We start from the raw sequence: 14489 nt of genomic DNA on the forward strand, positions 1-14489 counted from the left end.
ACCACAGACATGTTATACAATTAAATGTTAAGTTACCACAAAATAAACATACAAAATTATGGTATTTAAATAAAAGACAGTAAACAAAACATGAGAAACAATTTACAAAATACAATGCTAACTAAATAAACAAAAAATTGCAAGTAATAAAACATTAAGAACATATATTAAATATGTGTTACTGATATCATAATCGATACATTTTTTAATTGTAAATACAGGACACAAATTTATAGAACATTTTTTTAACAAAACTCATGCCAAATACATTGGAAAATTAACACTATTATTCGTAAAACTTATGATTAAATATTAATAACCTATAAAAAATAAAAATAACCACACACCTACACACACACACACTTTATAAATCCCTTTAAAATAAGGATCATATCCACTTCTTATTCCACTTTTACAATATTTTATTTTTTCTTGAATTATTTTATAACAGGCGTCCTTAAAGACGAACGTGACATTTGTTGCATAACTGGCTCTTCAAGTGCATTCCAAGAGCGCACTGCAAATACAGAGAAAGATTTAGAACAGGCGCTGGAGTGATGAATAAGAAATAAAAAGACAAGTTGTTTTTGGAACGATGACCAATATTGTGACGGGAATTTAGGAAGTGAATTTTTATTGCGAGACAAAATCGGGAAATTGAATGTGTAACGTTTTTAAAGAGAAGTAGGTTGGGTAGTTTTCGTCTTTCGTCTAGTCTTAGCCATGAAAGCTTTTCGTAGTAAGGAGAGACGTGTTATCATGTTTTTAAACTAAAAATAAAACGGTGCATGCATTTAGAATTTTCTGAAGTCTGTTTGCTTTTTCATCGGTAATCTAATCAAGGAAATATGAGTGCCTGAACAAGATATTGTTTAATATGTTCAGAAAGAAAATTTCTGAAATGTTTCAAAGAATGCAGCGTAGCTAGTAACTTCCTGATTATATTCAGAACATGCTCGAACCAGTTCAATGCGCTTTTAGGGTGAGGCCCAAATCTTTTCGAAATAAGACACACATTTTCATTCTTTTTTGTTTAATTGGTGAATTCTTCGAATCAAATTAAAAGTAATAAGGTTTTATTTAGATGGAATTCAAGCAAACAAAAAATACTTATTGCTCAGCAGATTGCTTTTTCTTTAGACAGCTGACAAATAATATCATGTAAGACGATTTTCCTTCTCCTTGAGGTCTAGCGAAGACTTCCTTCTCTTGCGATCGTATGTCATCCCACATAAAAGAGTGACTGTCTGTACAACACAGCATATGGTGGCAACTGTTGGAAAGAATCGGATCTACAAGTTTTTGTTTTTGCAACATGTTTTTTTGCATTATTTAACTAACTCTCGCTGCTGAATGAAGAAATTGTAACTGGAGAATGTAGCCTTATAGTCCTGTAGCCTCGAAGCATTGTGACCATGTAGTCTTGTAACCTTGTAGCTTTGTAGTCTCGTAGCATCGTAGCCTTGTAACCATGTAGCCTTGTAGCCATGTAGCCTTGAAGCCATGTAGCCTTGAAGCCATGTAGCCTTGTAGCCATGTAACCTTGTAGCCGTGTAGTATCGTAGCATCGTAGTCTTGTAGCCTTGTAGTTTCGTAGCATCGTAGTCTTGTAGCCATGTAACCACATAGTCTTGTAGACTTATAGTCTCTTTGCGACGTACTCTTGTAGCCATAATCTTGTAGCCAAATGTTGTTGTAGCCTGATGTAGCCCAAATTATCGCAGGAGATGTAGTCAAATATTGTTGGAGCAGTTTTAGCTAAAGACAGTTGAAGATATTGTAGTCATTTGGAGCCAAATTCAGTTGGAGCCAAATGCATTTGGAACAATTAGAGCAGTTGGAGCAGTTAGAGCTAAGGGGGTAAATTGAGAAATTGGAGCAGTAGGAGTAATTTAAGGAGTTGGAGTAGTAAGAGTAATTGCAGCAATTGGAGCATTTGGAGCATTTGGAGCAACTGAAGCAGTTAGAGCAGTTGGATACATGTGCATTGTATCCTACCCAATCCTGCGACTGATTGTATCCACCTGATGGGATCTTATTCTACCTTATCCTACTAATGGAATCGTATTTTATCGATCATATCCTACTAATGGGATCGATTCCTATCGAACGTATCCTACTGATGGAATGGTATCCTAACATACCTTCCAGAATGGATCGTATCATACTAATGGGATCGTATATTACCGATCGTATCCTTAAGATCATATCCTAAAGAGTGTATCCTACTGGTGGGATCGTATCCTACTATATCCTACGATTGTATCGTACCATTTGTATACTACTGAGTTGAAGTACGTCTAAATACGCGTCCTTTTCATTGAATGTCTAATGGATCAAAAACTATTGGTCTCTTGTATTAAGAATAAAGCATTTTTCAGGGATTCTTGGTCCTATAGTAAGCGTAAAACACGCTAAGTTGGCATTTTTATTCGAAGATTATGTTTCTTTATGGCTGTTGTAGTCGTGTAGCTTGTAGGCCTGTAGACGTGTAGCCCTGAAGCCTCGCAGCCTTCTAGCAATGTTCGAATCTGATTAGTAAATCTTAATTTAAAGACAATATAAGTATTATTTTCAAGCAAAAATAAAGATTACTGTTGTTTGGTCTTATTTATCAATGTAAATGGTTCTTGTTTTGAGTCGCATATTATTCCTGCGACCGTGAGTATATAAGTGATGACATGATGATGCGACTCTCGATTTTTTACTGGCAACGTCGGAGTAAGGTTCATATATTTTAACTCGTAGGATACTATTCCTAAGACCATGATGGCATCTCTAAAATTTTTAATGCCTATCTCAATGGAAGTTCTACTATCGTCGACGGCAACGACGGCAGCTACTTAAAACATGTTGGGTTGTGTACAATCGACGTGAGGAAACGTAATGACATCGACAACGGCAACGCAGATCCCGATGGAATATTTATCGTCGTCACCAACAACACTATAGGAGACTTAATCAGGCGTGGTTCCACCAGCAGAAGAGACTTTAATTCCTACAGTGTTGGCTGTAGAGGAAACCACATTAAAGATCGTTTCGCCAACGAAGGAGACTCAATGGCTTCAGTAACACTTACATAAATGGTGCCCACTGAATGTGTATCGCCATCTTCCCATCATCGATATCTTTACTATGACAAGATTTTCTCGAGCAACAGTAATACACTCGTCGACACGAATAGAGAGATTGTGCTAAGAATTCCCCCCCCCCCCCCCCACCCCCCGCAAAAGGTTTGTCTGTGAGAAATGCAATTAGAAATTTGCTAGAAAAGATAATATGAAAGCACACTTGATGACGTAAAAATGTCGTGAGGGGCGGCAGAAAGTAAGAGTTTCGGTGCAATAGCGATGTATCGATGTGCCTTAGAGAACACCAGGATTCAGTACAACATCAGTAACATTAGCATCTAGTTCGGGATTGAAAGTTCCATCTTCATCGACTAGGTTTCCTTGCAGCTACTGTATATGTCATACGCATTTTCCCATGATGCATAAAGACACGATAAAAGTAAATGCTTGAAGAATACTTCTCGTATGAAGTTTCCCTGCGATTAGTGCCATGTTTGGTTTATACATATTGAAAGTTTGAGGCAATATGCGTAAAACTGTATAGGTGAAATTCATGTGCCTACTGTGAAACTACCTAAAGACAGTTCTTCCACCTCGGTTTAGGTTGGTGACTCGTATGCGTAAGCAATCAGGTGTTCAGCAACGATTGCAATGGCCCCTGGACATGAATCAAAACCCAAAACTGTGCTTGGTGCATTACAGATAAATGATAATATGTAAACCTAGCTTAATCCGTATTTCGTTGAATGATCAAAGACAACTAATATTTAAATAAATTTAGTAAGTCAAAAATCATTAGTATTTTTACTAACGATATCGAGCAGAACGTAATCAGTTTACTGATGAAGTAGCAAACACGGTTATTAAAAATAAAACCTGTGGCTGGACAGTGTATATGGTAAACCATATCCGTTTTAAGGACGAAGTGAAGAAGTGCTCTTTTAAGTCTATGAATACTGCTCTTTACCTATCGTGTGACGTCGAAGAGTCTGTTATACGGAATAACGAGAAACTCGGTCGGGAAGAGGAAGACTATGTCAGCAAATGATCTGGTTGGACCTTGTCTTCAGTAAAAAATTGAAGCTGAATTAGCCAGTTAAATCCAATGCATAATTAAATGTTTATTATATATGCTAACTTGCGCAAGTGTTCCTGTAGTAGTGTAGAATTTAAGAAATAAATTTTATTTGTAAAAAATCTGTGGTTTTATTTCTTGAAAAGGTACTTATTTTTGCAAAAACATTTGAACCCTAAAATTTTTTTTTTTCATGGTCAAATGTTCGAGCCAATGACTGAAACAGATCGAATCAAACATTTAATTAATATGCAAATTTATTTATTTCGAATTCAAAATTTAATAATTATAGATTTTCGTTATGCTAGCCAAGATGGCCGACCGGATGGCTGATGCCACGGTTTAAAATAATACTCTATTCTAGCAGATAAACATTAAAATAATATAGAAGTACCAGACTCTAGCTAACAAAAACAAGATGGTGAATTCAATATGGCAACCATGATGTCATACTTCCTGACGCAATATATTCTTTGACGAAAGTTGTGGGAGGTCGGTCTACTGGTAGCCTCCGTAGAGGAAGGATCTGTAGCCGTTTTTATTTTGCCTATCCGAGTTTGAACCGAGGACTCCATGCCGTAGGAAGTATGTTTATCATTAAATTTTATTAAATATGTTATTTAATACATTTTTATGAACTTCAAAATTTTCCCGAATGTCTATGTTAATAATAATAGATTTTTAAGATGGCTGATGAGACATCATAATTTAAAATGGCTGTCAAGACATTATCCTAATAACCGAGGGCTAGATCTCACAGCTTAGGGTGGTTTGTTTCTAGAGTCTTAAGCTGATTTTAAGAATTTTCCAGCCATCTGCAGTTATTGACTTAAATGGAAAATTTTCCCTTTAGATGGGAATTTTGACCTCAAAAGGGGAATTTTTTATTTTTCGGATTTTTTTTTTGAGATTTATGACATGATTCTTTTCCTGAAAACGGAAATTTTTCAGTCATTTTGGCGCATGTTTGGCCAATTTGTAGATTTTGAGCTGGTTTTTTTGGCAAATTTCGGATGTCATGGTCAATGGTCAAGGTTATGAAAGATGGCCTTCGTGACGTTTCAATCCAAAATGGCGTTTGGCTTCGTTCGCTCCTCGCCTAGAACTGAGGTGCAGGACGCCCACTTGTAGACTACTCACCAACTAGCAGTGAAGAGACCGAATCACGATGACTCACTCGAAAGAAGTTTTCCAGTAATGTATCAGCCAATAAGGCAAGCATATATGGGTAGAGAAAATACATGACTTTAAATTTTACACAGACACCAATTGAATCTGCGAATTTTCTTGGTCTCTAACATAGATTTAAAAAACCTGAGTATGCATTTAATTTAAAATAATTAGTAACCCAGTAGGTCACATTTATGATGAAAAACACGATTGTTTCACGGATTCATTGGGTAGAAAAGTAGAATTTAAGCTCATACATATCTGCTTCAAGTTGAGCTAGCCTGGAGTGAAATTAATCCGTGATATTATCGTGACAAGTATGCGTCACACTCAGTTTGAAGCCAATTTTTTTCAATCGTTCGTGCCTTCAGAGATTTTAACCCACTGGACTTCCCTCCAAATATGCGGAACCTCGCTTTCAAATGCGTTTTGCCTTTTGCCATTTTATAACTCTTTGAGTTCGTGGAAATCATGAGACACACAGTGTTATGAATAAAATATAATGCGTGAATTAATGTATGGCTCATTTGAGAGCAAATCATGCCCATGTGTTTTTCATTGTTCCACGCACACACGAACGTAATCCCAAATGGGCAGAGGTCGTTTTTGAGCTTTATGTTCAAGTTCGTGGAGCTTTATTAACGAATATCCTTGCTTTCCGCAAGTACCCCTACTGTCGGGTTCGATGGCGCAATGGTCATTGTTTCTGACTTCTGGTCTTGTGGTCAAGTGTAAGGGACCAGAAAATTCGCGGATTCATTTCGCGGTCGGTTAGAATTACAACCATTGTATCTTTATACTGCTACTTTAATTGGCACATATTTTATCTGGAAGACTGTGAGCCAATGAGAAGTCAAGGAAGTAACGAATCCACGACAATCCACTTCACACATCTCATAAATCAGGGCCGAATGAACAAGTGATATTTACCTCAGTGTGTAGAGGACTGTGGTGTCTACGATAGAGGCTGTTGAACCAGCATTTTTCCACTCCCTAGTTATAGTTCCAGATTCGGGCATATTTGTATTCAGTATGTGTTTTTAACAGCTGTCACTCACTAAGCATTTCGGCATAAGACAAGAAGATTGATTTACACAAAAGTACATATATCACATTCAAGTAAATATATTGATTAAAAAGCAATTTTAATGTGCACAGTACTGATAAAGAAGCAGCTTTTTAATGTTCCAGTCAAAGGAATTCGAAATGAGCATGTTTTAAATGACTCAAACTGCCTGTAGCAAACAACTTACCTCATGAAATAAATCCAAAACAGCATGAAACGTGGCACGCTGACCATTTCTCGCTCTTGGAGTATCCCTTTAACGATCTCAGCAGAAACATAGCCAGGGCTCAAACGGTCAAATCTGTAAATAAAAGACCATTGTCATTTGCTTTCAGCCATGAATTAGAATTAGTACTAAATAAGCTAAGCAGACAAAAAACATTTTGTCAGCTTATTTCTCACGTAACATATAGACAGACACCTACAAAATTAATATTAGGCCTATTATTTGAAGCCACGCTAGAATGCATACCAATAGAAATCTAGGCATGCGCCTCTGAGCGTGGTCTGTTGGTGCGTGTCTACTGCTAACTCCAGTCTAAAGTGTTGACGTAAGTACTCGTATAGCCACTCTCGGTCTGTAGGCGACAGATTGAAGTCCCCGATGAAATCGAGCGGCACATTGAGCTCGCCCTGCAGGCTGTGGAATTTCATCGCCTCACCGTATTTGAGCAGCGACCCTGTGAGGAATGTTACTACATTGTTAAAACTCTGCCGCTGGTGTGTCTACGCGGTGCTGATTACGAAGCGCGTGCTGTTGGGAGTATACACCTATACAGTGACTATGTCCTCAATGTGACCCAGACAGGACATTATCGTCTGGTAGTGCGGGCGAAATGTTGGAAAGTATTGTTAATCCACTCCATCACCGGCAGTCGTAACATCTTCATTGCCATATACAGCACATGCTGAGGGATTACGCAGCGCCTATCGATAACGCCTGATTTCCGACATATGCATCGTATCTGGCGTCGCCCTTTCTCACTCCGCAAACTGCCTTGCTTCTCCTCCTCGACTTGACGATCGTATATGATGTTGAGTGGGCTCGATCTCTGTCCAGGTGCGATTTAGAGACATTTAGCCTCGTCCCATAGCATAGTGTGCTGATGGGCGTAACTAATCTTAGTCTCTGACACGCGATGGCAATCCAATGGCTCGATAGCTGCATTTTTAGCTCTTTGCTAGTTTTCTCTGCTCAGGCCTGAGATTGGGCTGCTGAAGCCACGCTCCAATATGACCCAGTGGACTGTGATATTGTTCTCTCGATAGAGCGGCTTTTATTTTTTTTCAAATATCGCAGCCACATATTCACTGTACATTTCCTTACTACACCGCTTAAGAACGGTGAATTATGCATGATGGCCCTCTTAATATTTACATTTATTACATGTTCGTCGTCCAACTGACGCGGCAGGGTCTGCATCATATTGTTGACGTCGACGAGTATATGATAACCTGGCAAGCGATTACGTACTGGCCTGCGCGTCGTAATCGGCGTATCTGCATGCATGGCAGTCTCAGCGACACCAGCCTCTCCTCGATTGGGCTCATTTCGGGCTGATGGGAAGGGTACGGCGGGTAGCTGTACCCATCACTCCTGCTCAGAGAGGGCACCCGTTTGTGTCTGCACACATCTGAGCCGTTCCGGCAGAGCGTGGAGCGAACCGTATCCTCACCAGGGAACACATTCTTCAAGAATTGGGCTTCAAGTCCTTCAAGAACCACAATCGATCGCATAGGTCACACTTGTGGCCAAACACATTGTTCATAAACAAATTACTAAAGCGTTCTGTGGCCAACTCCCATCGCCTAGAATACTCTGACGCACCGTTCAAACTGCTCCGGTTGAGGTGAAGCGCTCGGACAGTAGGGCCTAACCTGGCCACCCAGGGTGACCATTGATGGGCTGGAGATTACGTCTATCTCAGGCGACTCAGCTGACTCAACTCTGGGCCGCGACAATCCGCTTGGTCCAGCAGCATTAAGGTACGAGTGTAGCTCCTGCGCTTGCCTCAATCTGGCGAGCTCCCTATGTCTTCGGGACCGTTCAGTCGAGGTGGCTGCCCGTGGTCAGGGTCCATCGGCCTCCTCTCTTCTCTTTTTAGCCGCTTCTCGCTGTTTCTGGCATAACTATTGATGGGCACTTATTAGTAATTATTATATTTATATTTGACGTACTTAGATGGCTATGAATTCAAACTAACACGGCCACTTTCGTCTTAACATGTACACGTACTGACGAGTTATAAGCAAACGAATGCCTTGCAAGCGTCAATTTTTAGCCCAAGCTGTGACGTGTGTCGTGCGGTACTGGCGCCATCTGGCTGCATGAGTCAGGGGCCGTGAGTAATGGATACTTTTCTCTACTCAACGATGTATAAGTGAATAGCGATTGGCACGTCTCACAGAGCTACTGTCATGACGAGGCGACATGTTTTCGTTGCATGCGGTTTTAGCATGTGACCTCCTACTTACCGAATTGAATGACGTTTCACGTTAAAAATAGAGTTCTAAACGATACTCTTCGAAAAAAAAAGCTATCACAGTGGCGAACAACAAAAAATGATCAATTGTTAACTCAGATAGTTAACTTGGCAACTGTTTAAGCGAACTAAGCAGTGTTAGGCCGTAATTCAAACACGGGAGGGCAACCCCGAAAGGCGCGCCCATGCAGAAAGCAGTTAGGTACATCAACGGCAACGCGGGCACAAATAAAACAAAGGAAAACTGAAAATCGAAAGTTGGAAGCGAAAAGTAATTTAGACCAGACACCAACACATTACAATATGTTACGCGCATGTCAACCTCATGCTCGACTGCAAACTAAGTTTGCCTTAAGGCACTGCTATGAAATACCTCAGCGTGACCTCGGGACCCACACAAACCTATATATCAATTATAAATCTTAATCGAAATTAAGGCCGAACCATGCCTAACACGGCCTTTTATAGGCAACATAAGACACAGTACATACACATGCGCTAAGTCAGAAGAGGGGAGGGGAAAAACGAAAGTGAGAGATAACGTAGCAAGCTAGAAGTATGGGGTGAAGGGGGAAAATACGCAGGGAGGAAGGACGGCTAAACGCTACCGAGGATACATCTTTGATCTTCGGCACTTCGCACCCAATGCAAAATTATAAATCAATTTTGCACTCGTATGAAAACATGGAAGGTTCTGTATTCGCGACCAGTAGTAGCTAGTGTGGCTTCTTGTAGTTACTCTATACAATCCCGAGTGCGGTGCCGCGGGCTCCAACCACAACCGCAGAAGATCATCTCGTGCCCAGAAAGCAAACGACCTTCACCATCACGCTTCACTCGCGTGATTTCAGAACACTGCTAAAATCTTACCATTGAAAGAATTATATGTGATTAATTCCAAAAAAAAAGAATTATAATTAAATAGACACGATAAATTGTCAGGCGCATAAAATATTTATTTTATAACAAAAAGTTTAAGAATCATATTTTTAAGTGGTTATGTGTAGGCCTTTTTTTAATTTTTAGTATTAGGTATCTAATTTTGTTTAAAAGTGTTCGATGACATCTTTTTAATTTGATGAAAACACACTTCCATCCTTTTCATTTCATTATGTAGAAAATTAGAAGAATTTGTTTAACACTCACCTATTTTATTTTAACTAATATTATTCAATCGTTAACAATACAACTTTCATTTACTATGGTTAAATTTATGCTTAGAATAATAAAATAATTTCACGTTAATACAAATACCTCACATTATTTAAGGCTATTTGATAAAATCGTATCTTTATTTAAAATAAAGAGTACCTACATATATCACATTTATATTCAAAGTATTAGTTTATTTCTAGTTTGCTTAGTATTATTTGAAGAAACTCCCGAAATTTCACGTCATCGTTGCACGTTTCATTACAGCCGCCATCTTGGATTCTAGAACGGTGCAATTTTCGTTACTGACGCCATTATGAAAAGCTTTATGCTAGAAAATCGGGTAAAGTTTAAAAATTAATGACAAAATTAATTAACAAAAATTTTAATAAAAAACTTTCCGCCATCTTGGATTATGAGAAGATGGTAGCCTCAAGCAGACGAAAACACTATGTCAGCCCCCAGCAGACGAAAACAAGATGGTGGGTGTGACGTCATACTGACCAACGATATATATACCTTAACATTAGTGGTGTAAGTTCAGTCTGTCCGTGGCTTCCATGGATGGCCGCAGTGACGTCACAATTCAAGATGGTATCGACAATCCACCATCCTCAACCAGAAGCCAGTCCCATTATTCTCATTTACATACTAAACTTGGTTGTTTTTGCCTTTTCATTTTTCGTACCCATTTTTTATGATGCGTGATTTCATTTTAATGTAATATTTCTTCTCTTAAAACCATATTAACCCCTTTTTTCAAGCCTTAGGACTGGAATTTTGCAAACTAGTAAAATTCTGTTTGGTAGTTTTTGTGTGTTTATTATGGGTTCCTAGTATTTTTTTTATTTATGCTTGTTAGCTTCGGAGAAATAATTAATTATCTTCAAACCATATTTACCTCTCTTCACTTCTTAGGGGTTTAAATTACAAAATGTTAAAAATACTGGTTCGTATTTTTCGTATGTTTATTGTTACCCAAAATCATTTATTATGCTTAAAAAATTCTGAGATATGGTTAATAATTTTAAAAACATAATTACCCCTATTCACCACTAAAGAGTTGATTTTCGCAAAATATAAAAAATCTGTTTGACAGATTTCCTATATTAATTATTGGTAACCAATATCTTAACTTATGCTTTATAAGTTTCAGGGATATAATTAATTATCTTAAAATCTTATTTATCCCTGTTCATTCTCTTAAGGGAGGATTTCTGTAAATATATATAGCCTAGTTTTTAAGTTATTCAAATAACTTTTTAATAAAAAAAATCTTCAATAATTGTCGAGTAGTTTTCGATTGATGCTGGACCAACACAGAAAACAGAAAAACAGACAAAATTGTATAAACTTTTTTTTTTGAGTTCTAAATAATCTAAAGAGCCATTTACAAAAATTCTTTCATCGTTTCATCCAATGTACAGACTTTTTGCTTTGAACAGTTTTATTATTATTATTATAGATAATAAGTTACAAAAAAAGATCTATATAAGGTGTATGAACTAAGAAATTTGTTTTAATGTTATTTATATAGTTCCCTAAGAAGCCACTGTGATTACTAGGAGTAGTCGACTGCATCTTTTGATCCCTTTTGTTCTACTCGAAATATTTTAATTTTTAAAAATCAGCTGCCAGGGGCGCTAGTGACTCTTTAGTTCCAGCCATTACATCTTCATCTTCACTACTAGGTTCAGTGTAATTTTACTCAAATAATGGAGGGTTAATTTTAGACTGACTAATGAGTAATTTTACAAGATCAAATGTGTAAAGTAACAACAACATTACAACAGTATTTTTTTTACCGAAGTTCTGCGTAAATATTTTATTAATTGTGTACATATCAATCAAGTTTTAATTTGCATCTACATTTCTAAAAAAAAAAATATTTTTAGTTATGATTTGTAGTACGAGGACTAATCAAGAAGTAACGCACATACCAATTTTTAAGTAGGAAAATATATATTTAAAAAAGAAAGTTTTTTTTACTATAAAGGGAAATAGAGGGTGCTACTGAGTGAATGCAATGCAAAAATCAACACATTCGACTGCTGCACAACATGAGTCTCGCCCAGTTCGTGAATAATTGCAGGGACACGGCTTGGAAGTTCTGGAGCAGCCACCCTACAGCCCGGACTTCCATCTGTTTGGACCGGGAAGAAGATCCTCGGTGGTAAGGAGTGTGACTCTGGCGACGAACACACGGGCCGTGCGAATGTGGCTCTTCTCGCAGCTACGGAGTTCTAACAGGTCGGAATTTACAAACTAATCCATAGTTGTGACAAATGCCTCAACATGCATGGAATGTTAGACAAGTAATAAACGGGTAATACTTTCAATTATGTTTCATATTGTCATTAATTATTTTCTTTTTTTTGACATTATATGCATAACTTGTTAATTGGCCTTCGTATTTTTTTACATCTTGGCAAATTAATTACATACAATGAGTTTTCATAACTTACTCATACCTACGTGTGATAAATCACTTTTTTTACAGTGTTGACACACGGGGATACAAGTGAGAAAATTAAGACTTATTGATTATGTTTTCAAAATGCACACTGCTTGTGCAAAATGAAACACACCAGGTTGGTGTATTATCATCACAACACAAAGTGTAATTTTACTTCATGTACTAAGTGTAATTTTACTACCAGATTTTGGGTATAAAACCACCAGAATAGTCATTAATTTACACTGCAATTCAGTTTATTTTCATCAATGTTTAATGTGAAGAATATTGTCACGTGGCTCAAAATTATCATTAATTTATTTAATTAGTTTATTTGTTGAAAATACAATTTTAAATTCTTTTCGATAGTTCGGGACTTGGTTTCCCTCACGCTAAGATGGGGTAACACCTTTGTTTGATTTGGGTCTCCGCGGGGCTGGAAGAGTGCGAGTCTTGCACGTCTTTGTCTGGGAACGCAGGCGTGACCGCGTTTCAGCCAGGCCAGCTGACACGTTGTTTGCTGCAGTTCCAGAGAAACGCGGCGCAAACTTGTTTACCGTTCTTCTTTTGAGGCCAGCTGGGAACGAGGTTGTGCGCACGCGCTTTGCGCAGGGCGAGTGTGGCAACCTGGTGGCTGGTTTTCTGACTACGTGGACAACCCGGCGCGGCCGACAGCGCGGCCGGCTTGTTGTAATAACTTTACGTGTTTGTAAAACACAGGAAAACTTCCCGTCAGGATGTTTTCCCCGTAGGGGTTTTGCGGCCAAGCAAATGGCTTAAAAGAGATGTAAAATGTTTTCGCGGGGCTGTAATCCTGTGGAAGGCTGTTATGCTGCCCGGCCGTGCGGCGACTTGGTAATGGTTAGGTGAGTGCTATCTAAATGGCGTCTGAGTGATGCCAAACTCTTAGTCTTCCGCACCTTCATGTTTCTTCGTAGTTAACTTTAAATTTCTCGTTTGGTGTATTATTTGATCTCTTAAATAATTTGTTTTTCAAAACTCGGTGTTATCACGTGTAATGAGTTGAGTTCTACCGTTTCCTTTTTATTTTCACGTATAACTCGGTAATTTGTTTGCATCACGATCCCTCTCTTTTCATGTTTATGATGACGTTATAAACTTAAACTAAATAATTTTGAAAATCAGTTTCGAAGTAGTGAATGTTATTAATAATTTTTAAAAATGAAGTTGTGGAAGAACTAATGAAGTTTGGTATCACTGGGTGGTCTGGAGGAAATTATTAGGATAATGTTAATGTGTAAGTCCTACTAAGGGAATCTTATTTGAAGTCTATTGTTTAAAGTCTGGGTATTGAAGGCTTATAGCGTACATGGAAGGTGCCTCATTATTTGTCAGCTCTAATTAATTGTTATAAATAAATGTGATTGTTCTATTGTTTTTAGGTTTCTCTTATTTTTTTCTCAGTATCCTGATTTTCTATTCTTGTATAAGAATACACCTACTAAGATTCAATCCTCAGTGAGATGCTCTATGTCTAGTTACTGTTTTGAGTTTATTATTTATCTGAGCTACACATTTTTGAAGAATTGAACCCCCCCCCCTCTGAAAGTGAGACGTGACAGAAATGGTGGTGGCACCGGCTAGGTGCGACGTGACAGAAATGGTGGAGATCGCCGGTTAGTAGGTATAAAGAATGTTGGGATACTGAAAAATAAATTAAGATAAGAGTGTTATGTGTGGTCTAACATTTTGATTTATTTTAGTGAAGAAGAGCATGCAGTGCAGCTGGTGTATTAAGATAGATGTGTTTATAGGATTAATTGTTTAATGATAATAAAATTTATTTTAGGTTATTTCAGGAAACCAGTGGGAGACCAGGGATGGCTGTATTTGTCTAACAATAATTATTTTAAGGTGAAATGTGAAATGTATGCTTAAGTTAAGGACTAATGAAAATAATTTAAGGTGGAGTCTATTAGGAACATGAATTTTGTGTTAACAAGGGATGGCTAGTAAATACACAATTGAAATATTGGATGACAAAGTAAAAAACCCT

The 14489-nt window shown here is 37.9% G+C and overlaps 1 protein-coding gene across 5 annotated transcripts in view; it reads right to left on the reverse strand.

Moving 5' to 3' along the window:
- The window catches only part of LOC134529426 (epidermal retinol dehydrogenase 2-like), a 79801-nt gene that overhangs the window by 16574 nt on the left and 48738 nt on the right, over positions 1-14489 (reverse strand). For all 5 annotated transcript variants that reach the window (XM_063363491.1, XM_063363494.1, XM_063363492.1 and 2 more), the window contains one exon: positions 6570-6683. In XM_063363491.1, the coding sequence (XP_063219561.1) occupies positions 6570-6683 (114 nt within the window). The remainder of the gene's footprint in view (positions 1-6569; positions 6684-14489) is intronic.

Source organism: Bacillus rossius, chromosome 2, assembly GCF_032445375.1.
Source record: "Bacillus rossius redtenbacheri isolate Brsri chromosome 2, Brsri_v3, whole genome shotgun sequence".
NCBI lineage: Eukaryota > Metazoa > Arthropoda > Insecta > Phasmatodea > Bacillidae > Bacillus > Bacillus rossius.